Source organism: Pseudorca crassidens, chromosome 10 (assembly GCF_039906515.1).
Source record: "Pseudorca crassidens isolate mPseCra1 chromosome 10, mPseCra1.hap1, whole genome shotgun sequence".
In the NCBI taxonomy this organism is placed as follows: domain Eukaryota; kingdom Metazoa; phylum Chordata; class Mammalia; order Artiodactyla; family Delphinidae; genus Pseudorca; species Pseudorca crassidens.
In genome coordinates, this window is record NC_090305.1 from 103,495,824 (window position 1) to 103,522,937 (window position 27,114).

The 27,114-nt window shown below is 53.1% G+C and overlaps 1 protein-coding gene across 3 annotated transcripts in view; it reads right to left on the reverse strand.

The window, feature by feature from the left end:
* FGD5 (FYVE, RhoGEF and PH domain containing 5) overlaps positions 1-27,114 on the reverse strand; it is a 123,034-nt gene that overhangs the window by 52,160 nt on the left and 43,760 nt on the right. For all 3 annotated transcript variants that reach the window (XM_067755565.1, XM_067755566.1, XM_067755564.1), the window contains exon 3: positions 14,166-14,298. In XM_067755565.1, coding sequence (XP_067611666.1) covers positions 14,166-14,298 — 133 coding nt within the window. The remainder of the gene's footprint in view (positions 1-14,165; positions 14,299-27,114) is intronic.

Consider the following 27,114-nt stretch of genomic DNA (forward strand, 5'->3'; position numbering starts at 1 on the left):
CTGAGCCACTCCTCTGATAGCAGTTGAGGCAGAGGAAAGCAAATGGACCGTGGAATCAAGCCCACCTAAGTACCAATCCTGGCTCCAGCATCGTGTGATTGTGTCACGGCTGGCAAACCATGACCTCTGAGCCTCAGCTTTTTCACCTGAAATACATGGAGAATGACCAACCCGGTCTCACACACTGCTGTCTGGGATGATGCACTCTTAACTCAGGCTTTGCATTTGCTGTTCCCTCTGCCTGTGATGCTCTTGCCCAGATCTTCTTCTCATTCTTTTTTTTTTTTTTTTTTTTTTTTGCGGCATGCGGGCCTCTCACTCTTGTGGCCTCTCCCGTTGCGGAGCACAGGCTCCGGACGTGCAGGCTCAGCGGCCATGGCTCACGGGTCCAGCTGCTCCGCGGCATGTGGGATCTTCCCGGACCGGGGCACGAACCCACGTCCCCTGCATCCGCATGCGGACTCTCAACCACTGCGCCAGCAGGGAAGCCCCTTCTTCTCATTCTTACTTTCTGACTTTTTCAGGTCTCTGCTCAAAAGTCACATCCTCAATGTGGCCATCCATGACCACCCGACCCAGAGAACTCCCAGAGTCAGTCTTACTCCGGGGTTCTCAGCCTTGGCACCACTGACATTTTGGGCCACACAGCTTTTGCTGCAAGGGCTGTCCCACGTGCTGCACGACTGTTAACAGCATCTATGGCCTCTACCCGCTGGATGACAGCTGTAGCCCCACTCCAAGTTGTGACAACTGAATGTGTCTCCAGACATTGCCAAATGTCCCCTGGGGGGCAAGAGCTCACCTTGGATGAGAACCTCTGCTCGAACCCTGTTTCTTGCTGTACTTTTCTTTATAGCAGTCACACTACCTAATGTTACCCTTGTACACGGGAGATGTTCAAGAAACGTTTGAATAAACGGATGGAATTGAGATACAGTGCCCAGCACATAGTAGGTGCTCAATAAACGAGTTCCCTTCCCTAGCTGGTGTGTCCCTAATAGCTTCTTGGCTAAGAGCACAGTGTTTTGGAGATTTCAGTCTCTCCAAGGCCACCCAAATTCAGCAAAACTTGGGCCTACGGTCAGTCTTCCTCCTGCCTCTCACTGCCGCCTCTGTGGTGGGTGATGCTGTTACACCATCCACAGAGCAGGAGGGAAACTTGTGAGGCCTGCAGAGGCCTTCAGCCTCACCTGGCCTCTCGCCCTGCCACGGGTACCGCATCATGACTCCCGGTCTGCCTTGTGCATCCACAGGGCTAGCGTGGGGCTCTGCAGGCAAGAGCAGCTCACTTCCCAAGCAGGGGCTCCTGCAGAGTACCACACGCAAAAAGACTTCGTAAAGAAAACCCTCACAACGGAAACGTATTCTGCCAGGACAGGCCTCAACAGTTAAGAAAACCCTGTGGTCAAGCTCCCGTAAAGAGAATTACTTTGTAGAGAAAGGACCGGGGTCAGGAGATTGGCCCTATAAGATGAAGACGAGAATCAAGATGACGTCCAATCTTCCAGGGGCCTGTGAGTCAAATCTCGTTTGTCATCCAGCTTGATGCTGAGACCTGTGCTCTGGGGTCGGAAGGCCTGGGTTCAAGTCCTGGGCTCCACCCCTTCCTACGCTTATGCCCTTGGACAAGTTATTTCTCTTCTGAGCTCCCTCTGTAAAACATGGATGATGATGATAATAATAATAATACCTACCTAATAATATACGAGCTAGCATTTATTGAACACTTAGTTTGTGCTAAGTATGGCTCTAGGATTCTCACATGTATTATCTCACTGAATTTTCCCAACAACCTAGGAGGTAGATGCTATTATTATGATCTCCATTTTACAGATGAGGAAACTGAGCAACAAGTAAGTCCTACCCTTTGCCCAGAGTCACTGCTGGTAAGTGGCAGAGCCAAGATTCAAAGCCAGGTCGTCAGCTCCAACCTTGAAGCACTTGGCAGCGTGCCTGGCACTCGGCAAGTGCTCAGTAAATCGTGTCTCTGCTCATTGGAGGAGGTGGGCTTTCAAGCTGGGAGACACCTACTGCTTTTCACCTTCACTGTGAAGGAGGCAGCAGGAGTCCAGCACTCCAGGGCACCCAGGCTAGTCCTCCCGCCACAGCCCTTTCTGATTCCCAGCCCGCAGAGCAGCACCCACCATGGCACACAGCAACGGGAGCGGTGCCGGAAGCGAGGACGCCCGGATCCACACCCCAGTCAGGCCACGAGCACCTATCTGACTGAGTGCAAGCCCTCCTCTGACGCCTGTCTTCTCATCGGGAAGATGGGGGTCAGTGTTCCCCCACTGCAAGGACCAGATGATGAGACGATGGATGGAGTGTCCCCGCCCCACCCCTCCGAACTTCTGGAGTTGTCCTCATTACCACTGTCACAACCTTGAAGCTGTCGGGAGGGACTTCTGTGCACGGGCCACTCTGCACGTCCCTCCCAGGCCCTCCAGCCAGACGGGCAGACTCTGGGCAGGATGCACAGGCTGTCCCGCTTTAGTGACTCTGCTGATGATGGATGTGTCTTCGCCAGCCAGAGAAGAAGGCCTGGCGGGCCATGTGCCTGGGGCTCTCCTCAGAAGCTGCTCCTGGGCGTTGCCCAGCCGGGCCATTTAATATAGATGTTTGTTTAACCAGGAAATGAACTCCGCGGTTGACGGCAGTGTCCAGGGACAGACTTCTGGGAACAGGGTTCCTCCCTGGCGTGTGGGGGCTGGGCCCGTGCTATCGCATTTCTCAGGCTGGCGCTGTGAGGGTTACATCAGGTAGCCGCCCTTCTGTCCGAGGTCCAAGCCCAAGCGGCTTATCTCCCCTGTTCCCCTGGGCCGCCCAGCCGCACTTCCTCCCCAGGCCCCAGGCAAACCTGCCGGCTCAGTGCTGGCTACTCTGGGAGCAGCGCAGGGCGGGAGGAACAGTCCTCCCTTAGGGACCCCCCTGGCTGAACAGACCCCAGAAAGAGTTGGGAGTCCTGGTCCTCTGCCTGGGACTCAGTTTCTCCAGCTATAAGACGGGGGTTCCTAGGCCCCTTCTAGAACAGCGGTTCCCCAAGTCTGCTCTGAGAAGCCCCAGGGTTCTGCCTCCCCTTCCCAACTACGTTATCTGTGTGAGCCTGGATTTTCACTAAACTTGACCAAAACAGCATTTTCAACAGACGGAACCCGAGAAGAATCCAGGCGTCCCCTATGAAGCCGGAAGTTAACACTGTTCGCAAAAATGTGAAACCTGGTCACTCTTGTCGCTAAATATTTTGCAAAACAACTATTTTTCATAATAAGTGCTATCTATGTTAACATAAAATGGTCTATTGTTATTTTTAAATGAATTAAAAGATAGATGTTTTAAGTTTTTCTCAGCGTTACTTTCTCACGTGGTAACTATGGATAGATATAACTTATAGAAATAAAAACTCTTAGGGGTCTTCAATCATTTTTATGAGGTTAGAGGGGTCTCAGACCAAAAGGTTTTGAGAACCACTGTTTTAGAGGCTGTCACTCTGATTATGTAGGATTGTGGACGGAAAAGCTCTTCATTCTCAGTGAAGATCCGAAGAGGAGGCATCACTGCCACTGTATTATAGTAACAATCACCGTTACGGTTATTGTGAGAAGTAGGGTAATGAGCCCCAGGCTGTATGGCCTGGCCCTCAGCATGGCCCTATGTATTCCCAGGGGTCACACCATCTCTCCACAGCGTCCTGTCCTGCAGAAGAGGAAGAAACCACCTCCAAAGCTCCTGTTTTGTCACCTCTCTCCCTGCTTGCAGGCCTCCTGGGTTGATACCTGCTCTGCCTTTAAACAGCTGCCTCTTTCCTTTCACCCTCATCTCTGCCAGCTCCGGGCCAAGCCCCATGTCCTGACGTCTTGGTGCCTGGCTCAGTGCCCCCTCCCTAGTTCACACCTGTACCCCGGCCTGTGGTCACCTGGGAACTCCACCCTCCACTCCGTAACCCTCAGCCTCTCACCTCCTTGAGACTCCCTTCCCTCTCAGATGACTTTCACCTACTTGTATGTCTGCTCCACCCACCTGGGCCTTGTCCCCGCTCAGAACTGCCTTGCTCTGAGGTGGTGGGGACCTAAGCTCCCGAGCTCCCCTCCACCCTCAGCTGAACTCCCCTCTTAGCTCACGAGAGCTGCAGCCTTGGACCTACTCCAATCCACACAAGGTTGTGGGAACTGCCTCCTGCTGTCACTTGCAGTCCCAAGTGGCTCTCCAGGACTTACAGAAAGAACTTGTCGTTCAGCTTGATGCTGAGACCTGCGCTCTGGGGTCAGAAAACCTGGGCTCAAGTCTTGGGCTTCAGCGCTTCCTAAACCTATGCCCTTGGACAAGTTACTTCTCTTCTCTGGGCCCCATCGGTAAAAGAGGGATAATAACAATATGTACTTAATAATATAACAGCTAGTGTTTCTTGACCACTTAGTATGTGCTAAACATGGCTCTGAGCTTTTTACATGAATTACCTCACTGAATCTTCCCAAAAAACTACGAGGAACTATTATTATTACCTCCATTTCACAGATGGGGAAACTGAGGCACAAATAAGTCCTACCCTGCACCTGTGACTCCACCTAAAGACCCTTTCCAGGCACGTACCTGCATTCCTCGGGGCTTTTTGGCTCACACAGATGCCTGTGTCCAGAACTTCCCTGTGATCGAATAAGTGTCTCTAGGTTACACGCTTCACCCCAGTGAGGCAGAGCGCCAAGGCAGGCCCCCGATGCTCCACGTCTGCCAGCCGCACATCCCGTGGGCGGGGCGGACGGGCACATCCGCAAAGAGGGAAGGGGCTGCCGTCCAGGGCTGCTTCAAGCCCTGGGGAAATACTCCTAATGAGCCCTTGCTACTTTGAGGGTCCCAGCGAGGGGCCTTCCTGGGATCTCCCGAGGCCACAGCTGGAGCAGGGAACGTGCTCAGAGAGCCACACTCACGGGGTGGCAGGGACCCCAGGAGAACGCTTGTCTCCAAGGCCCCTCGGGGCACCACCTGCACTGACAGTGGCCACCTCCCCCTTGGAATGCAGACCGGGGCTCGCAGCACAGCCTTCAGCGGCCACCCGAAAATTCAGACAGGCGCTCAGGGAGAGACGGCTCATCTTTCATCCCAGCTGTTGCCTCTGTTCCCACAGGTGGCAGAGGAGGGATGAGGAGGGCAAAGGAGAGGCAACACCTGCAGGACAAGGGGGGAAGAAGGAGGGACCAAACACAGCCCCTCCTCCCCTCCTCCCCCAGGACCAAGTGGTAGGCTTCGCTTCCTGCTGACATCCAGCCTTATTCTAGTTCCTGAGCACAGGCTGGTGTGAATCTGGGTTTGGCCCAGATACTCTAGAAAACTTTCAGTTGCAAAGAATCTTTGGTTCCGGATGCAGTTTGTAATAGAGGACAGCACGCTATCTTGGAACACCCCGCATGAGGCATCAGGAGACCTGGCGCCTACTCCTGACTCTGCCGCCAACGTGCCAAACAGCCACAAGCGAGCAGCGGCCTCTCCAGGAGCTGCAGTCTTCCCTCCCGTGAGACGAAGGGATCTTGTGCATCACAGACTCCACACCCAATTCCCTCTGCCCCCGGCCCCTGGCAACCACCATGCTACTCTCTGCTTCTATGACTCTGACTGTCTTAGATCTCTCCTGTAAGTGGCATCAGGCAGTATTTGGCTTTCTGTGACTCCCTTGCTTCACTGAGCACCATGTCCTCCAGGTCTGTCCATGTTGTACCACGTGACAGGATTTCCTTCCTTTTAAAGGCTGAATAACATTCCATTGTATGTGGAGACCACACTTTGTTTATCCATCCATCCCTCGATGGACATTGAGAGGGTAGATTTCATGTTAAGTGTTCTTACCACAATAAAAAAATAAAATGAAGTGACCTCTAAATGCCTCTGTCAGCTCTCTCAGCTTATAGGAGCCTGAGTGTGGTGGTAACTGTGACCAGGCCAGCTCTCACTGAACAGGCCAGCACACGGCTCGTACGAGACACAGGCTTCCTGTCCTCAGCATCTCACTTCAGTTCGGGAAAGGACCAGCCACAAGTCAAGAAGCCAGTCGGTGACGCGGCTGCATGCCTTCATGCTGCCTGCTTTGGCCTCCCACGTACCCTCTCTCTCCTTTCTACTTAGCCTCATCCTACTCTCCTTCACAGAGCACTTATGCCTCACCTCCTCCTGGAAACCTCCCTGGTTGTCCTGACTTTTAAGACTTGGGATAGTCACACTGCTCAGGGTTTAGGTCACAAAGCTGAGGCCGCCATGGCTGCCCCATAATTGTTCCATCTCACGAGCAGCCTTTGTCTTGTAAAAAACTGTCAGACGTAACCCTCATAAAAGTGTATAAAATGTAAAGTTTAGAGATTATCACATAAGGAGCTTTCTCAGTCTCCAGCCTGACAGTAAGTCCCCACGGTCAGGCACCCCAGAGAGCTGGGGGCGCTGTGGGTGCTCCATACAGACTGGACGGCTGACATACAGACCAGAGTTCAAACCTGAGTGAGCATATGAGCCACCGTGGGGGGATCCTGTAAACATGCAGATCCTGACTGGACAAATGTAGGGGGGCCTGGGGTGCTGCTGGTCCACATGTCCAACTCTCAGCAGCAGGGCTGTAGACCAGGCACAGAGAGCGACTATCACGAAGCTGGGAAGGAGAAAGTGAGGGCGAGTGTGACCCTGTGGCCCGAATTCTAAACTGGTCAAAGGGGCACGTTTGAGGGCTTCCCTGGTGGAGCAGTGGTTGAGAATCTGCCTGCCGATGCACGGGACACGGGTTTGAGCCCTGGTCCGGAAAGATCCCATATGCCGCGGAGCAACTAGGCCCGTGCGCCACAATTACTGAAGCCTGCGCGTCTGGAGCCTGTGCTCTGCAACAAGAGAGGCCGCGATAGTGGGAGGCCCGCGCACCGCGATGAAGAGTGGCCTCCGCTTGCCGCAACTAGAGAAAGCCCTCGCACAGAAATGAAGACCCAACACAGCCAAAAATAAATAAATTAATTAATTTTTTTAAAAAAGGGGGGGCACATCTGAGACTTGGCAGAGAGGAAAACCAGCCACAGAATAAGCTCTCACGGGACCAGGGTATCCCAACGGCCCCCATCCCCAGCTTCTTGGCTCCTGACAGCCTCAAGCCCTCCAGGGCCCTGAACAAGGGGTGTGAGACAGGCGGGTACCCAAGATGCCTCCCGGACCTCTGAGCTCCAGTTTTCTCCCTTCCCCTTTGGGTTCTGAGAGTCTGCACCCTCGTCCTCCTCCACTCAACACTGCCTGAAAATGTCTCTGCGTTACTCTGCTGAACTGCTGTGCCCTCTGCGTGGCTGCTGTGGGGCTGGTGACAGGCAGGCTTGGTTCCCCACTCCGTCCCTCGCTGTGCACTGTAAACGGTACAGGACCAAACGAGTGTTTTTGTTTATTAAACTGTCGTTCATCGAAGTTTGTTTTCCTTACTTAAACGCAGGAACTGAGTCTAAATGCATTCACTTACTTATTCGTTTTTTGGAGGATATTTACTCAGTACTATTTTATGTGCCAGGCAGCAGGGACGTAACTGTGAATAGGACAATCATGGTCTCTGCCTTCCTGGAGCTACTCTGAAAGGGGAAGGCAAACAATATGCAAGTAAGCAGAAAAATAAAGAACATAATCACAGCTTGGGATAAGCATGAGAAAGGAAATGACAGGAATGAGCAGGGTGAGCAGGGGAGGCCTCTTTGAGGAGGTGACATCTCATCTGAGACCTGCAGCCAGCAGTGCAAAGGGCAGGAAGAGCATCTAGAGTGGAAGCAAGTGCAAGTGCAAAGGCCCTGGGGTGGGTTTACAGAACAGACTGATTCGTTCTGTAGCCTTCAAGGCTGAATTTCATTTGATCCATAATTAAGACATGGCAACAGAAGATGAAATGCCAGGGATTTAAAATCTTTCAAATCTGGTGCCAACCGCCAGAATAGCAAACTCAAGTGGAGAAGCAGGCGGGCGGGTGGTGGGGAGCATGGGAAAATGGCGAGTTCAACTTGGGATGTGTTGAGTTTGAGGTGTCTGCAGGGCTTCCAAGAAGGGCCCCAAAAAGCAGTTCGTAGATGGAGTGCAGGGTCGCAGGGAGGGGTGGGGCAGAAGGTCGGCTCTGGGAACACACCTGAGAAGGGCTGGCCGCTGGCCCGGAAGGGGCTGCCTAAGCAGAGGACACAGGAGGATAGCGGGGCTGGAGGAACCCAGGCCCTGGGACGTCAATGCCTCACATGGAGGCGTGGGCAGAGAGGATGGTCAGGGGAGTAGGGAGAGAACAAGGAGAGAACGGAGCCAGAGAAGCCGAGGCAGCTCCCCGGGAAGGGAGACCACCAGAGCGTGGGCTTGGGATCTGAGGTGGACAGTGTGCAGGGCGAATGACTGCAGCAAGGGGGGCAGGACAGCAGGGAGGAACATGTCTGTGGGCGGAGCCAAGTCCTGCAGAACCCGTCCAGCCCACCCCCTTCTCCTCTGCTCCCCCAACGCTGACCTCGGCTGTACAGGCTCATTCCCACCACCCGCCCCGCCTCTGCGCTGCTGCTCCTGGCCCGGAATGCTCTGTCCCTAGACCTTCCCGTTTCCTCCTCCCTCACAACGTTCAGCTCCCTGCTCGAAGGGTGCCTCCTTATCACAAAGGCCTTCTCTGGGAAACTGGAACCCACCTGCATCTCTGGAGGGAAAGTCAAATGGGGCAGCTGTAAAATAGTATGGCAGTTCCACCCCCAAATTAAAAATAGATTGACTATGTGATCTAGCAATTCTACTACTGTGTACATAGACAAAAGAATTGAAAGCAATGTCTTAAAGAGATATCTGTACACCCATGTTCACAGCAGCCTGATTCATAACAGTGGAAAAGTGGAGGCAACCCAAGCATCCATCGACGCAACAACACGTGATACGTACACATAATGGAATATTATTCAGCTTTAAAAAGGAAGGAAATCCTGACACCTGGAACAACATGGGTGAACCTTGAGGACGTTCTGCTAAGTGAAATAAGCCAGACACAAAAAGACAAATACTGTACGATTCCACGCATGAGAGCAGTCAAAATCACCGAAGCAGAGAGCAGAGCGGTGGGTGCCAGGAGGACTGTGGTGGGGAGTTGCTGTCTAAGGGATACTGAGCTTCAGTTTGGGAAGATGAAAAAGTTCTGGAGATGGGTGGTGAGGATGGTTGCACAATAAGGTGAACGTTTTGTTTTTCTTTTTTTTAATGTAAGTTTACTGTTTTCTCTCTCATTTTTTTCAATTTATTTATTTATTTATTTATTTGGATCTGTTGGGTCTTCGTTGCTGTGCGCGGGCTTTCTCTAGTTGCAACGAGCGGGGGCTACTCTCCTTTGTAGCGTGCGGGCTTCTCATTGCGGTGGCTTCTCTTGTTGCGGAGCACGGGCTCTAGGCGCAAGGGCTTCAGCAGTTGTGGCACGCGGGCTCAGTACTTGTGGGACATGGGCTTAGTTGCTCCATGGCATGTGAGATCTTCCTGGACCAGGGATCGAACCCACATCCCCTGCATTGGCAGGCAGATTCTTAACCACTGCACTACCAGGGAAGTCCCAACGTGAATGTTCTTAAGGCCACTGAATGTTCTTAAGGCCACATACTTAAAAATGGTCAAGATGGGGCTTCCCTGGTGGCGCAGTGGTTGAGAGTCCGCCTGCCAATGCAGGGGACACAGGTTCGTGCCCCGGTCCAGGAAGATCCCACATGCCGCGGAGCGGCTGGGCCCGTGAGCCATGGCTGCTGAGCCTGCGTGTCCGGAGCCTGGCTCCGCAACGGAAGAGGCCACAACAGTGAGAGGCCTGCGTATCGCCAAAAAAAAAAAAAAAAAAGGTCAAGATGGAAGATTTTATGTTATGTGTAATTTCACAAAATTTTTAAAAATGGAAAAAAAAAAAAACCCCAGCATTCTCCAGCCTCCCTGTCTAAGTTTCCTCCCTCTCCTCACCCCCAGTGCTCTGTCCTCCGCCACCTTGGTCTGCTTTGTTTGTTCGTTGTTTATAGCACTTTCACCACCTAAACCCACCTTGGGAGTTTTCTGGATGATTGTTCATCCCCTTCTAGAATGTAGACTCTAGCAGAGTCTTGACTTGTGGCTGCTGTATCTTCAGCCCTTAGAAGGGTGCCTGGCACATAGTAGGCGCTCAGTAAGTACTCAGTAAATAAATAAAATTCTGTTGAAGAAGAGGAGGGACGGGTGAAACTGGGTGAGGACACAGAGAGAAGAGGTGCAGATGGGGGGGAGTTCACATCGACAGGAGAGTGTTTTCTGGGAAGGAGAACAGGCTGCAGGAGAGGAAGCTGCAGCAGGTTTGGAATGGCCTCCCCGGGGCCCAGAGGAGCGCGTGTCTGCAGTGGAGCCAACGCGCAGCCGGAACGGGGGTTCAGGGTCTCCAGCATGGAGAAGGCACAGTGTGACATTTAACACAGGCTGGAGACTCGCCCAGTGGAAATGACCAGGGTTCAAGTGGATCCTTGTTTTTGGTTTGGTTTGGTTTTTGGCTGTGCCACACAGCTGGTGGAATCTCAGTTCCCTGACCAGGGAGGGAACTTTCACCCTCGGCAGTGAAAGCACAGAGTCCTAACGAGTGGACCGCCAGGGAATTCCCCGCGCAGATCCTTTAACCCAGGCAGATGGTCAGGCAAGGCCACAGGTGCAAGGCTAGGGTCACGAGGTCAGCAAGGAGGCCCGGGCCAGGCCGCCAGGACCTTGGGTGCAGCCAGGGAGGGGACGTCCTGAGTGGGCGGGGACCAGGGAGGGCGTGAAGGCAGGATGGGTCTGCTCCAGGGGACAGGGCTGGGCTCAGGGGTGGACCCGGCCAGGAAACAACGTCCATGGTGACAGCGGGAGCCCGGCCAGGGAGGAGGTAGCCAGGAGGGGCTGCCAACTCCTGGGCTGGTCTCAGGGGAGCTGGTATCTCGCCTGAAAAGTCGCCATCAGCCTGAAAACCGGGCGCATTGTCAGGGAGGGGCAACTCGCCAGCCCGCCTTTGAATGTCTCCTTTCATTGCTAGATCTATCTTTAGGTCCCTCTTGATTCTCCTTTTTTGCCCCCTCTTTCCTTCAACCCACACCCTTTGTACGTCTGCGAGTGGGAGAGAGAGAGGTCAGACAGGTGGGTGGACCAGCTGGGCCCAGCATCCTGTCCTGCTCCAAAATCCTCTCCCCTCCTGACTCGGTCACCCCAAAACATCTGGGAAGGGTGGGGCTCAGCACTTTTAATTTATTGTTACATAAACCATATCACACTGAAAGAAGGGTGGGGCTCACCACTACACCCCCAAACACGCCTCCCAAGGCCCCGGGGAGGCAATTCTATGATCACGCACACTTGGTCCAGGTCTGCCCCTTTGAGACGGTTGGAGATGGTAATCTGGGTCCCACTTCCCCCAGGACAAGACGGAGGCGAGGTCTGCCTTTTGAGAAACAGAATTTTCGGAGAGAATGGAAGGCAAAAGAATAAGAAGCAAATGCCCCTCCTCCCCACCCCTGCCCCACCAAACCGTCTGCAGCAGAAAGGAGCCAGGAAAGATTGCTCAGTCCGGAAAGCTCCCAGCGATCTGGGAGCCCTTCCACCCTGAGGGCTGCCAGGGAGTGTCTGTAACAGACTGGGGCAGGGGATTTAGCAGCAGGTATGAAGACTGATCGAAACTGCAAGTGTCCTCGGATCCCCTCCTGGGATCCACCCTCTGCAAAAACGTGTGTGTAAGGAGGGGTATGAACAGGTGCCCTGCAGTGCTGTCCACTGAGCAGAAAAAAGAGACATTGTAAACGTCCCTCAGCAGGGGGAGGGCAAAGTAAATGACAGCACATCCAGACACTGGAATACTATAGGGCAGGAAAATATTAAGTTAGAGCTCCCTGTACCGATGTGGGAAGATCTCTAAGATACTAGTGAATGAACCCGGCCGAGTTACCCCTCCACCCCCGTTTCTTATAGTTTGATGTGGTTTACGGAAAAAAAAAAAATCAGAACTCCACAAACAATACCATCCATTTTCCACGCATAATGATGATATATGTAGGTGAATACAGGGAAAAAGTTCTAGAAGGATACACACCAAACTGCATACCGGTTACGTCCATAAGGGCACAAGGACCAGGAATGAGTGTCCCAGGGCACGGAATCCTGCCCCGTGATGACTTCATACATGATGAGGACCATCTAGCACAGCACACCTCGGGCAAAGGGAACCTGATTGCTAAAGGCCATTTTACCTCTGCTACATCATGAAGGCCTCTTAAGGAGGAAGAGAGCATGGTGGGGGGTCGGGGGTGGCAGTCAGTCCGCTCGGCAGCTGAAGAGGCTGGGCTCCCGAGACTGGACTGACCTGCCGTGAGGAGTCTGGACCCACACTTCTCCCTCTGTGCTCTCAGGATGACAGGACCGTCCTTCTCAGGATGGGAAGTGACCAGCCAGTGGTAACACAGCTGGAGAGGGAGATGCAGGTGGTCCCAGAGGAAGGTTTAACAGAGAAATCAGTGACTGGTCGGAAATCATCACGAGGTACAGAAAGTTGCACATGGGCCCCACTGCCCTCTCAGCCCTTCAACTCTTCTGGGCCTGGGATCCAGCCCCAGCTCCCAGCTTCAGAGAAAGGACCAAATCCCCGATGACAGCTATGTCTTTCTGCTCCCAGGCTCCATGACCCCAGGGATGCCCAGAAAAGCCAAAATCATCTCTAAATGGGCACCACTCACTGAAAGCTTGCCTCCCTTGTCACCCTCTCCCCACTCCAGGAGCCAATAGCTTCTTCTTGGGTGAGGGGAGGAAGTGGAGAGATAAGAGGAGGCTACCGGGACTGCAGTGGAAAAACAAACAAACAAGACTGGGTTTGGAGTCAGACCCGTTTTCAAGTCCAACCCCTTCAACCACTAGCAGTGTGGCCTTGGGCAAGTTACTTAACCTCTCTGAACCTCTGTGTCCTCGACTGCAAAACAAGACAACGGTACCGGCTTCAAAGTGTTTGTAAGGAGTGAAAGAGCAGACGAGGAAGCTGGGAGTGCCCAGCAGACAGCTCGCCATCTAGAGAGGGAAGGGGAAGCGGGTGCAGACGAGCCGGTGGGAAAGCCCCCTTCACCGCTCCCACAGCACTGTGTATATGGGCAGACAGGAGAGTGAATTTTTAAAAGAAATCGAGTGTACGAAACGAAATCAAAGACACGCCCATTTATAAAATGCTTGGTAGGGGCCAGGCACCTGTACCAGTGCTCCCACAGGAAGAGTCTGTAATCAGAGGGGCCCACCTCACCTAAGCTGGGAGGGGAAGATGCCCAGAGTGGGAGACAGCCAGGAACAGGGGCCCAAGGGCACTTCCTCTGCCACCCCGGCCCCTCCCTGGCAGATGGCAGACGGGAGCGGGCCCGCGAGATGGGGGAGGGGGAGAACTTCAGGCTGGCCTCAACCTTCCGTGCAGCTGGGGTGTCCTCCTGGTCTGAATTCCTGGCCCCCAGCACCTTGTGTTGTCTCCTGGGTGACACTAGTAACAGCCATGTGGCACTGGGCAAGTTCTTCCGCTCTGACAGTTTCTGCAAACGGGAAACACGGGAGACAGCCCGTGCCTCCTGGAAGGGGTAGGGAAGGACGAGATCGGCCGAGCAGAGGTAACCACGTCACACCCAATGCCCGACACCCAGTGCGAAGGTCTGGGCCTCCACTGTGACTTGGGCCGCAACTCGCCATCTGCCTCCAGAGAAGTAACAGCCCTTCTCTGAGCCCCGCCCCCTCAGCATCACTGCAGGGAACGGGGACACCAGCTCTCATTCTGAAGTTTTCACTTCACGGAACTTGCTTATAACCCTTTTAACTCATCTTACCCTCACAATTCCCACTTCACAGACGAGGTAACTGAGGCTGCCCAGGGGACCAAGGTCATTGGAATCTAGCCCTGTTTGGATTCAAATCAGGCGGCTCTATTCCGCTTCATCCCCAGGCTTCCTGGGACCCAGGAGGATGTCAGCAGTCACCCCCGCAGCATCAGCGCCCCCGTGTCTGCCACGTGCCTTCAGGCCGCAGCCCCAGCCGCCCTGTGACTCAGCCTCTGCATCCACCTTGGCGTCAGCTGTTTGAAAACAGCTCCCTCCGCACGGAGAAGGGAAGGAGTGGACCCTCTCTCCACTTTCACATCTCTGACGCCCACCTCCCACCGGCCCCCGGCCTGGGGTGGGGAGCCCTACCTTGTGGGTGAGGCTGGGGTCTCTTGGAGCACTGTCCTCCTCCTCCGAGCTTCCCCGCTCTTCATCCGACGTGAGGTCCTCCTTGGGGGCCACTGCCGAGATGGGACAGACCTTATAGGGCTCTGTGTAGGCGCTGGGGTCAGAGCAGAGGAGAGAGAGGGTTAGAGCTCCCTGTCCAACAAAGGGAAAGCGAACAGGCCAGGGGCCCTACTAATGTCATGAGCCGTTAATGAGTGCTCTGTGCTTCCATGAGGACCCAGAAGTGAATAAGAACCTCCTTCCTGCCCTCACTCCAGCCAGTCTGTTCTCCTACTAGTTCCTTGAACATTCCAAGCTCTTTGCTGCCTCAGTACCTTTACACATGCTGTTCAAGACAGACTTGTCTCCCTTAGACACGAGGTAGGCTGTGATGCTGAAGGAAGGTACAAATAATTACTATGAGGGCAAGAGATGTTCATTCTGATCAGTCTGGCAGTCTGGACTGGCCTGGTTGGGCGGCAGGGTCAGTCCTCAAGGTGGCCGTGTCCTCTGGGCCTGAAGAAGGGATGCAATGATGTGGCAGACAGAGTCTGGGATGTGCATTCGAGCCCCTCGCCCGAGCCCTGCTGCCAGCCAGATCATGGACAAGACACAGCTCAGGGTATCCGTTTCCACCTAGGCTACGCTGGAATAATGATTCCTATTCTCATTTTCTTGGCAGATGCTGTGAGGATCAGTATGTAGAAAGCTTATTCAGGTGTGATAATCTCATATCTACATAACTATGACTATTGTGTAGCCAATGTCATTAACTGATTAAATAATACATTCATTCAATAAGTATTCATTGATTGCCCGCTTTATGCCCGGCACACAGCTAGGCAGTGGGTAAAACACCGGTGAATAAAGCAGATATGGTCCCTGTCCTCAAAAAGGGAAAAGCTAATATATGATCATACATTGTGACACGTGAAGGAGAAGGATGTGCTCTCATAGAGAGTAACAGGAGGGGGGCTGTTGAGATAGGTCAGGGAAGGCACCTCTGAGGCTGAGACCAGAAGGAGGAGAAGGAGCCTTGCGATAGGAGGGGAAGTGTTCCAGGCAGGAAGCAGCACGTGTAAAGGCACCGAGGCAGCAAAGAGCCTGGCATGGGACATAAGCCGACCTAGAGCACAGGAACCCTCCTTTCTCTGCCTTCTAAACCTTCCTCACAGAGGATGCTCTGGCCCCATCACAACAGCCTCCTTGCTCTGCTCCTTGCTCCCAGCCTCCCTCTCCACACAGCACAGTGATTGTTCTGCAACAGAAATTGGGCCACATCCTCTTCTTACTCAAGAACCTTCAATGGCTCCCTCCTGCCTTTGGCAATGTGGTCCCAGACAACTTCTCACAAAACTTCTCTTCATGCTAAAAATCCAGGCATCTTATCTTATTAAATTCTTATCAAATACTGATTCCTGCCCTCTGGGAAGGATGGATGGATGGATGGATGGATGGATGCATGGACAGACGGAGGAGGGGCGGCAGGGAGGGAGCCTCCATCCTCTGGAGTGGCCCTGCCAACTCTAGCCCAGGCCTTTGGCGGGCAGGTGCAGGGCCCTTGCCTCAGGTCTGGTCCAGGCAGGGGGAAGCATGGCCGGGGTGGGTACATCAGGAGAGGAGAAACTGAGTCTTGGGCTGCAGTGCAAGTAGAGGCCCTTCTTGGAGCTCCTTCCTGACTATGATAGGAGCCAGACCACGGACACCTCTCTCCAGAACACCTGGAGCCCAGGAAACAAGGGTCCACCTGGAGCAGAATGGGCGTCCCCTGGTCCACACACTGGCGAAGAGGCTAGAAAGATCAGCAGCCTGTTCCTGCCTGGGCTCTTGCTGCATGTGTGTGTGTGTGTGTGAGTGTGTGTGTGTGTGTGTGTGTGTGTGTGTGTGTGTGTGTGAGTACGAGTGTGTGAGAGTGTGAGTGTGTGTGTGACAGTGCGAGTGTGTGTGTGTGTGTGTGTGTGAGAGTGGTGAGGGCTTGGAGCTGTGCACTTGTCTGCAGAGGCACAGCCCTGATCCAAGCTGCGCCACAACCCACTCTGCCATCCAACTGCACACCCTTCTGGCCACTCCTCTTTCTTCCTCTTTTTCAAGATTTACTTTGTTCTTTTCTTTCAAACTACGAGAGCAAACAAGTACTCTGCAACAAGCCATATACCATGGAGGTGTACAAAGGCATGCGAGAGCCTCCCCTCCTGCTGGGGCCACCAGTTCCCTCCTCTAAGGAGCTGTCCCCTGGCCCAGAGGTCAGGAACGCTGCAGCTGCTGAGGGAGCTCAGAACCATGCTCAAGAAAGTGATGGCGTGGACAGTCTCACTGAGCTACAGCTCCCCTCCCTCCAGAGCTGTGCATGTCCTCAGACAGGGAGCCGAGCCCTGCTCTCCCTCCATGAGGAATGGCCACATTAGGCCCCAGCAGGAGCCTATTAGGCATGTGAAGGATGGCCAGGAATGGTGAGGCAGGGAGCAGTTAACTGTGCCCCGGGACCATTCCTCCTCCTTATCAAGGAAAAGCCCCAGGACCATTCCTCCTCCTTATCAAGGAAAAGCAGGTATACGGCAGGCCTTTCCTAGAACGTGCTGTGAAGGCGGAAAGGATTCCCAGCCAAGCCTCCCGCCGGGTAAAGGGTGTCTCCATCCTCCCAGGCAGCAAGCTGGAAACCCGAGCATCTTCGCACAGCCAGCCACTGCTTGAATATTAAACCGCTCCCAAATTCACCTTCAAATCTTCCCCGACTCTGCTGGCATCTCTATGACAGTCTGGTGGTCCAAGCCATCTCTTGCCTGGATGTCTGTAACACTTGCTTCCTATTGGCTCCCATTCCCCCCGACTGCCCTCCGATCTGCTCACCCAGCGGCCAGAGGGACCCTCTCAAATCCAATCTGATCTTGCCACCGTCTTGCTCAAATTGCTCAGGGATATTCCAGTGCTGTTGGGATTTGGCCCCAACAGCCCAGCCTGCCAGGCAAGGCTCCACTCAACCTGGGGCTGGGGAAGTGGGCATCCTTGGGCCCTGATGCTGCCATGAAGTCTGCCCAGCATCAGACTCCACCAGGCATCCAGGGGCTCTGCCTCAAACCAGGCAAGGGCTGGATTCCTCGGAGCAGAGCCATGGGTGACACTGGGGAGAGACCTCATGGACACCAAACCTCCGGAGAGGCGGAGAGGCTGGCTCAAGGTCACGGGGCAAATCTGGACCAACACCCATCGCTTCGGAAGATGCCCCTGCCTATGCCTGATCCCACTTTAGAGACATGAAAACAGAGGCCCAGTCGGGTTCCCTCGGTGCACTGACGTGCGGGGTTGGGTCTCAGGTTGCAAGGGCAAAAGGAGCTTTGCTTTTGTTGTCTGTGCTCTTCTTTTATTTCCCTTCTGAGAAGCAGCAGAGTGCAGCGGTTAGAGCTCACTCTTGGGTGGGACTGCCTGGGTTCAAACCCTGGCTCGGCCACTTAATGGCCATGTTTAACCTCCCTAAGCCTCAGCAGTGCCCAATTCACTGAGCTGCTGGGAGGATTCAATGAATTAAATAATGTAAGACACTCAGAACAGTTCCCAACACTTAATAACTCAATAAATGTGAGCTCTCCTCCTTACCAGCTTGGCCTGGCTGTGCACGGCTGTTCCATTATTGACCGACTGTTGTCTAATGTCAGCTCGTTTTTAACATCTGAACTATTCTGACCTCATCCTGAGTGATAATACCCATGAAGTCACAGTACGTATTCTTCTAACACTTTAAGATAAACCATACAATAATTAACCTATAACACGTTTGACTAAAATGATCTTGCCCTCCATTGAAGATGCACAGACCTTAGAGACAAACGTGGTTACTGCTGACCCACCAACCATCTGTCCTCAATCCAACCTTACCTTCTGGCTAGAAATGTGGCTCAGGCTCTTTTTATTCTCCTTCTTCCTCTCACTTGTTTTCTAGAAAGATCTAAAAGGGAAGTCAGGAGACAAGGGTTTGGGTTCTCTGATGATATTCTGGCCCATTTATTTCACTGTCCTATTGAGGGATTGTGAGCACAGCAGACGGGGACAAACTGCCATTAAAAACATGCTTTCAGGGCTTCCCTGGTGGCGCCGTGGTTGGGAGTCCGCCTGCCGACGCAGGGGACACGGGTTCGTGCCCCGGTCCGGGAAGATCCCACATGCCGCAGAGCGGCTGGGCCCGTGAGCCATGGCCGCTGAGCCTGCGCGTCCGGAGCCGGTGCTCCGCAAAGGGAGAGGCCACAACAGTGAGAGGCCCGCGTACCGCAAAACAAACAAACAAACAAAAAGCATGCTTTCACAACATAAAAGAGCAAGTATAATCCGAGGCCTTAACAGATTCAGTGGAAGCTATAGTGACAGACCTTATATTGGACCAAAGTCATTTGTTAAATAAGCAAATCAAGACAGAACTGCCTCTATAGACCCCTGATGATATTTGCTACCAGGCTGATCTTCAAATACAGGGGAAGATAAACATCTCCAAATGTTTTCTTAATAACTTCTGCCCAAATGCTCTGCCAGGCCCTGGAGAACTCGTGTCCTGGGTGAGTAACCACTTCCTCCCTTGGAGGACAGACTGGGAACCCTCACATAGCCCATCCATTGCCCTAGTCTGTCAACATAAACCTGTGAGGTGGGTCCTCTACACAGTATGCCCTAAGGAAGGCTGCAAGGTCTGTATTTTCATCTATCTGGTTCCTATCTGCTTGCTTTTTGGTCATTCAGACTCTGTACTGTAGGTACTGGTAATACAGTGGTGAACAAACACATTGTCTGTTCTATGGCCTCTCCAGCCAAAATGCCCATTATAATCATAACTAGGTGAGGTGTTGTCTCTAGACACCTTTTTTTTTCTTTTTTAACATCTTTATTGGAGTATAATTGCTTTACAATGGTGTGTTAGTTTCTGCTCTACAACAAAGTGAATCAGCTATATGTATACATATATCCCCATATCCCCTCCCTCTTGGGTCTCCCTCCCACCCTCCCTATGGTCACAAAGCACCGAGCTGATTTCCCTGTGCTATGTGGCTGCTTCCCACTAGCTATCTATTTTACATTTGGTAGTGTATATATGTCCATGCTACTCTCTCATTTCATCCCAGCTTACCTTTCCCCCTCCCCGTGTCCTCAAGTCCATTCTCTACGTCTGTGTGTCTAGACACCTTCTTTGAATATACCAATAGATTACGTATGAGAAAGCCCTCTGATCCAAAACCTACCCGTCTACTCACTCACCCATCTATACACTTTTCCATCCACTCGCCCATTTAGCCACTCCTCCCTACCGCCCTCCTCTCCATCCACTCCTCTACCCATTCATCTATCCAATTACCCATCTACTTAGCCATCCATTGCTGCATCCATTCATCCACGCACCTACCTGGCCAGCCTTCTATCCACCCACTCAACTATCCAGCTACGCAATCATCCTTCCTCCCATCCATCCACTCCCTCACTCATTCAACAAACACAAATTAGCACCTACTTCAAAGTGCAAACACAGGGAGGCCTCAAAGATGATTAAAGCACTCTCCTGGCCTCACAGAAAGCACAGTGCAAAGTATTAGTTAAGAGGATGAGCTCAGAAGTCAGAACACTTGGTTTGAATCCCAGCTCTACCACTTCAAGCAAGTTACTTCAACTTTCCATGGCTCAGCTGTTGTTTTTTTTTAATCTGTAAATCAAGGGTAATGACACATGCTGGGAAAACAGACAAAATGCCACGTGGTCAGCACTGTAGGTTTAGAGACCAAGTGGTATAAAACTTTGGCATCAGATCAAGGAGAGTCACTGGGTGACCTTAGGCAAGCCACCCACCATCTCTGTTTCTTATCTGTCAAGTGGGGATGGCTGTATAGGTTCATTGTGGGCTTCAATCATGATAGTAAAAGTAGTCATTGCCTAGAACACAGTAGGTCCTTTTTGGCCAGCCTGCAGAGGGGCCAAGTTCTAAACCCCCAGACTAGTCTTCACAGAGCTGGTCTCCCTCCCTCTGGGTTGACTTGTGCTTTAAAGGGAACATAAATTACAGCTGCCCAGAGCTCGTGACCTTAAACGACCCTCCAAATGAGCACAGTCCTTTCCAGCAGCCTAGAGTCATAAAAGGACATGTGCACCCACATGCGGGGAAGAGAACTTTGTAACCTGGTCCAGGGCTGTCCGGCTCTGCCCATTAAATGCCGTCCCATGTGACACTCACTGGGAGCCATAACCCTGAGCACAGCCAAAATGGCCTCATAACTCATAAAAAGGGAACGCTTTCCTCACTGGGAGCCCTTCAGTGGGTGCTCTGGCCCCTCGCTCCACCCTTGCCGGTGCAGTGACATATGCATGGAGGAGGCCAGATTGCAGATGTAACGTCCTCTGGCTCCTCTGAGATAGGCTGGGGTCTTCCCGGAGCTCGCCAGCTCGGCGGGAGGGGCAGGGAGGCCTCGGGGCTGTGATCTCTGGGAGCTGGAAAGTTTGAGATGGAGGAGACAGGAGGACGGACTTGGTCAATATGACTATCCTAATTAATTAGCAGGGCAGCTGGAAGAGCATGGAAGTGGATGGAGGAGAGGGCTGGGCGCGAAATCAGGGATTTCCAAATCCTCAGACATTTCATCTTGTCCTGTGTCTCCTCCCCCATCCCTCAGCACCTGCAGAGGTCACTCAAACGTCCCTCCAGACCTTCCCCAGGTGGCATCTTCTGCCCTGATATTTCCTCGTCACTCAAAACTGACCCCTCACAGATCCCCCTCCTTCAAAGGCACATGCGATTTTCTTGGATACCACCCGCACTGTAACTGGGAACTTTCAATCTCAGACAGTGGAAACTGCCAAGAAGATGGGGGTCAGAGACGGGGGAGTCCTGCATTCACTGCTAACCCACTGCATGGTCCTCCTGGTGGGTCTCCACACCTGTAAAGTGGAGACGGAGAATAAGACACCCACAGACGTGAAACTGCGCGTTGAGACCGGACCACATGCATCCGATGGCCTGGGGGCCAGGCTCTGAGAGCAGCTGCTGCCTGGAGTCTTCTCCTCTCTGTTTCATTCCTTCTTGGAGAGAATGCATCTTACACCCAGGGTCAGCCAAGGGATAGTGCTTGTAATGCTTCCCAGAAACATGACTGAAGGAGAGGCTTTTTAAAAAATTCAATTTCCATTTTTCACTAAGTAAAAACAGAAGTGCATCCCTGCTCTCTGTCCTGTCACATCCACACCCCTCTGCTTAAAGCACAGCCTCAATGGTTTTTTACAGGGATTTGTTTTTTTGTTATAATAGCTTTACTGATATACAATTCACATACCATAAAATTTACCCTTTCAAAGAGTACAATCCAGAGCTTTTTAGTATAGCCACAGAGTTGTGCAACCATCACCACTATCTAATTTAGAACATTTTCGTCACCCCCAAATGAAACCATGTACCATTTAGCCATCAATCACATTCCTCCCTCTCCCCAATCCCTGGCAACCACTAAATTACTTTCTATCTCTATGGATGTGCCTATTCTAGACATTTCATATTAATGGAATCATACACCATTTGTCCTTTTGTGTCTGGCTTCTTTCACTCAGTACAATGTTTGCAAGGTCCATCCGTGTTCTAGCATCAGTACTTCATTCCATTTAATGGCCAAATAATATTGCACTGCATGGCTGTGCCACATTTTGTTTATCCGTCCATCTCCTGACGGACAGTTGGACTGTTTCCACTTTTTGGCTTGTATGAACAGTGCTCCTAGGGGTATTCATGTAGAAGTGTTTGGGGGGACATACATCTTCATTTCTCTTGGTATACCCAGGTGTGGAATGGCTGCGCCATGTGGTAACTCTACGTTTGACATTTTGAAGAACTGCCAGACCATTTTCAGCCGCACCATTTTGCATTCCCACTGGCAGCGTTGAGGGTTCTGATTTCTCCATATCCTCATCAACACTTGCTATTGTCTGTCTTTGTTATTTTAGCCTTCCTAGTGGGTTTGAAGTGGTTCTGTAGGGATTATCGAGGAATTTTGTTCTCCTTGATTACAATTCAGCCTCCTCCCGCCCCAAACAAACACTGCCTGTTTCCTATTCAGAGAGAAAATGTGACTATGAAGGCTTTCTTTTCAGAAAATCAGTTGAGGTTCAGAGGTCCAGGGAGAAAAAATTAATACTTTTGGGAGATCTGCAGAAGCCTCATGAAATGACAGACTAATATAAAGAGGTAACATACGAGAGAACAACCATAAGCCACAGTCCCAGTCTCCCCAGTGTAATGGTCTCTCTGACCCCGGCTTCAGTAACAGTATCTGCCTCATGCAACTCGGGCCACCAGCGAGGACAGCAGAGGAAGAGTCCTGAGCTTCTGGCCCTTAGCAGCAGCCACGCTGTTAGCACATGGCCCTGGCCCTGCTCTGACCACTGCCCCCAGCACTGTGGCCCTCTCTGGGGCCACAGGAGAGGATAATGTTAAAGGGCACAGTGTCAGAATTCCACCTCCTAAGGTCAGGACCAGCTCTTCCACTCATCAGCCCAACGACCCAAGGTCAGCTGCTTACCTGCCTCAGTTTCCCCATCTGTCAAATGGAGATGATACAGCACTTACTCGCCCAGGGTTTATAAGACGGTGTGTATGAATGAGGCGGGTGGACTGCTTAGCACAGTGTCTGGCAGGTGGATTGACTACAATCAGTGTGAGCTACAGGCCAGAGACGAATTAATCAGCCAGAGCTCCTCGAGGTCTCACAGAGCTGGGTTCTAATCCCACCTCTGCCACCAGCTTGCTGTTGACCCTGTGTGGGCCCTCTCCTCTCTCTGGGCCTCAGTTTCCTCATCTGTAAAATCAGGGAGTTGGAGGACTTCTGAAGGCCCCTTCCACCATGATGTTCTGTGAGTCTGTGTCCAAAGGGGTCCCCTGCAAACCTGAGGAGTTCTGTCTCGGTGATTCCCGCCACATATCTGCTGCTGTCAGCCGTCACATGCGGCCAAACCACCAGCTGCCTGACCCTCACACACCTTTGTACCTCCCCATCTCTGTGCCTCTTCCAAGGCTCCAGCCGGATGGGGCTCCCCTCACCACTTACATGTTGAGGCTGCAGAAATCTGTGTCCCTGTATCGGCTCCCCTGTCAGTCACCAGTTCTGAGGGCAGGAATCATGGGCTCGTTATGCGTTTCTGTGCATTCCATGAATGGCATATAGTAGGTATATGACGAGCACGTGTTGAGTGACCGTCCTATGCAGCTATTCTTCTGACTTCCATCAGCCTGTCAGTGAGGCCCCCTCCACTTCTGCACATCCGGCAGGAGCCTGGCGCACAGCAGGTGCTCACACCTCTGGTGGAAATGGCACTGGCAGGCACTGCGACCACCGAGGATGCTGTGGCGTGGAGTCTTAATGGATAGATGAGCTTTTTTGCTAGTTAGGCCGTAACTTTATATTGCTTCAAATACAGCTGAAGGAGGGGGGTTGGGAGAGGCACCCCCATGAGCTGGATGTGGTTCACCCACAGGTTCAACGGATTCTATGCGTTCAGTTTCCTCATCTGTAAGATGGGCTCCACAGCCCTCACTCCTGAGCAACAGCCCAAAGCAAGAGCGAACTCGGACACATCTTTGTCCTGTCATCTCTGCTCCAGATTCAGAAGCCAGAGCACAGGGGAGATGAGAAGGGCAGGGGAACCACAGCTGCACCCCCAGCAGCTGCAGATTCATGAGGGGCACTATAATTCTAGAATGGCACACCACATCTGAAGCTGCCAGGAGCTATGAGAGAGGGTGTTTGCGGCTTGTGTGCGTGGTGGTCTGAGAAACAAACAAGCCCCTTTTCCCACCCTTCCCTGCCACATGGACACAGCCAGCCAATAACAACAGCAGCAGCAGCAACAGTAGGAGAGGCAGAAGCCAGTGATCTTGAGTGCTGAGGACGTGACGGGCACTTGAGAAATGCTTCTCAATCACTGTATCCTGTAGGTATTAAGGTGCCCATTTTATAGATGAAGAAATAAGCAGGGACACGATATGTGCAGAGCTGGGATCTGATCTGAACACAGGGACCTCGGCTTCAGAGCCTGTCCTTGTAACCACTCACCTACACTGCTTCCACCAGCAGGAGCAGCTAACATGTGTCAGGCAAGGAGCTGCACATGCCTCAGGGATCATCCCTTGTGACCCTCTCAGCCACTTAGTGGGACAAGCCCCACTACCATCCCCATCCTGCATCTGGGGAAACAGAGGCTCTGCGAGGCTGAAGGACTCGCCCAAGCCCACTCTGCTCTGCCCCTCGCTCAGCTTCTCCCACACAGAACCACAAACAGCTGATCCGCACCTGGGCCCACTCATGAGACATGTTCACTCATCTGGTTCACTGTTGCCCCCTCTGTGCTGGGGAGACAGACGTGAAAACGTGCGAGACGTGCCCAGACACACTGGGGGTCCTCAGTGCAGTCGGCACAAGGCGGGTAGGAGGCGGGGCCTTCCTGACACATGAACAAGCGAGTCACGTGGGAACAAAGTGGGACGCCTGGATGGGGGACACGGAGTCCAGACAGAGACGGACACCCCAAGGCTGAGACCCAGAAGGGAAGGTGACACAGGCAAGGGCAACAGGTCTGGACCCAGACATCCAACATCGCACATACTCTTGTCACATGGCTCATCTGTGGTCGTGCCCACTCCACCAGCCTCCTTTCCCCCAAACAGGGAAGAAACATTTCCAGAGAAATGCCATCCTTTGCCAAAGGCCTGTAAGAGCCTATGAATCCACCCGGCTTCTTGAGGGCAGGGCTGCTGGCCGAGAACAGATGCCTGGGAGAGGCCCAGTGTCTCCAGGCCGATGGATTCGCCCCAGACCCAGCTCCGACCTCACCTCCTACTCCAGGAAGCCTTCCCTGACCACTGAGGCAGGTCTACCATGAACTAGTGAGGCTTAGGCTTCAGGCCCCACACCTGCATAGGTCTCTCTCAAGGCTCTGCAGATTATTTCCTATCCTTCGTTGTACATTCTTCATCTTAAAGAGACTCCCCAGATTACATAAGCTTCAGAATCTGCCCCTGCTTGGACACGCCTCCCTGCAGAGGGCCTGCTCCCCTCTACACGGCCCTGTACCCAGGGGCTCCCCTCACCTGGTTGTGGTCTTAGCTCTGCACAGTTTCCTCTACCGCACCAGCCCCCAGGGCTGAACTCTGCACACAGCAGGTGCTCAACTAACCTGCTGGTTTCAACGGACTCCAGGGGAAGCACCTCCAGCCAGATTCGTGCGTGCATCCGTGTGTGCTTCTGTGAGTAGACACGGATGTGGGGCATCCCCCGGTCAGAGCTGCCCCCAAGCACAGACACAGCAATTTCCTGCAGATGGAGCGCCTGCTGCCTGCACTCTCTTGCCCGACACACCTCACACGTGCTGACTGTCCACCCCACGCCTGAGCGGGGGACACAGAGAGGGAGGAGATACCCCTTCTCTGCCCCTGAGGCACCCACAGCCCAGCGGGAACGCAGACGGACAAGCAGCGGACAAGAAGGGTGGTGAGGGCTACGAGCACAGGAAAGGGGCTCTAAACTTGTGCGTGTGGGTGTGTGTGGGGGGGAAGGGGGGCGGTTCCAGGCCAGGGGAGACCTGAGACAGTCTGAAGGTTGAACACGAGACAGACAGGAAAAAGAACGTTAGGAGAGAGATCTCGGGAAATGCGCAAAGGCACAGAAGGGAGAGACGTTGGGGTCTGCGTGCTGTGGGGTGAGGAGGGCTGGGACAAGGGGCTGGCCAGGCAGCGGGCTCTCAAATGCCCCTGGACTGTGTATCCTGGGTGGGATGGGGGCCAGCGAAGGTTCTAGCCAGGGGAAGGACCCGAGCAGTTGTGCTCCCTGGAGAGTTCACCCTGGCCACCTGGGAGGAGCGGCGGGAGGAGACACAGTGGGAGCGGGGGAAGGGCGAGGCGTGGGCTCAGGCAAGTCCGTGGGCCCGACAGGGAGGTGTGGGAAACAATAAACTCTTATCCTCATTTCACAGATGAGAAAACTGAGGCTCTGAGACGCTGGGGGATTTGCTCAGGGTGACGCAGCGAGCGAGAGGCAGTCCCAAGACTTCAATTCAGGTCTTCCTGCCCCAAATACAACCCCTGTCTCTCAAAGGGTGAAATCGGGGATGTAAAAGCAACAAAAACAGTGCCTGAAACCTGGCACGTACTCAGTGAATGCTAGTCTCCTTTCCAGTTCTTATTCAGGCTTTTAAACATAACCCGTGTGGGACTTCTCTGGTGGCACAGTGGTTAAGAATCCGTATGGGGATTCCCTGGTGGCGCAGTGGTTGAGAGTCCGCCTGCCGATGCAGGGGACACGGGTTCGTGCCCCGGTCCGGGAAGATCCCACGTGCCGCGGGGCGGCTGGGCCCATGAGCCATGGCCGCTGAGCCTGTGCGTCCAGAGCCTGTGCTCCACAACGGGGGAGGCCACAACAGTGAGAGGCCCACGTACCGCAAAAAAAAAAAAAAAAAAAAAAAAAGAATCCGTCTGCCAACGCAGGGGGACACAGGTTCCATTCCTGGTCCAGGAAGATGCCACAGAGCAACTAAGCCCGTGAGCCACAACTGCTGAGCCCGCGAGCCACAACTACTGAAGCCCATGCGCCTAAAGCCCATGCTCCGCAGCAAGAGAAGCCACCGCAATGAGAAGCCCGCGCACCGCAATTAAGAGTAGCCCCCGCTCGCCGCAACCAGAGAAAGCCTGTGCACAGCAACAAAGACCCAACACAGCCACAAAATAATAATAATAATAATAATAATAATAATAATAATCCGTGCTTCCAGTATAATCAACCCAGGGCCCATTTTCACAAAATTTCAATTCACACACACTTCTCAGGCACATTTCTGTGGCAAAAGTGAGGCCACCCTGCACTTCTTGGGTCACAGGGCTGAGTGGGGCTGGCCTGCCCTTCCTTCCTCTCACAGCTGGGCTGCAGGCTACACC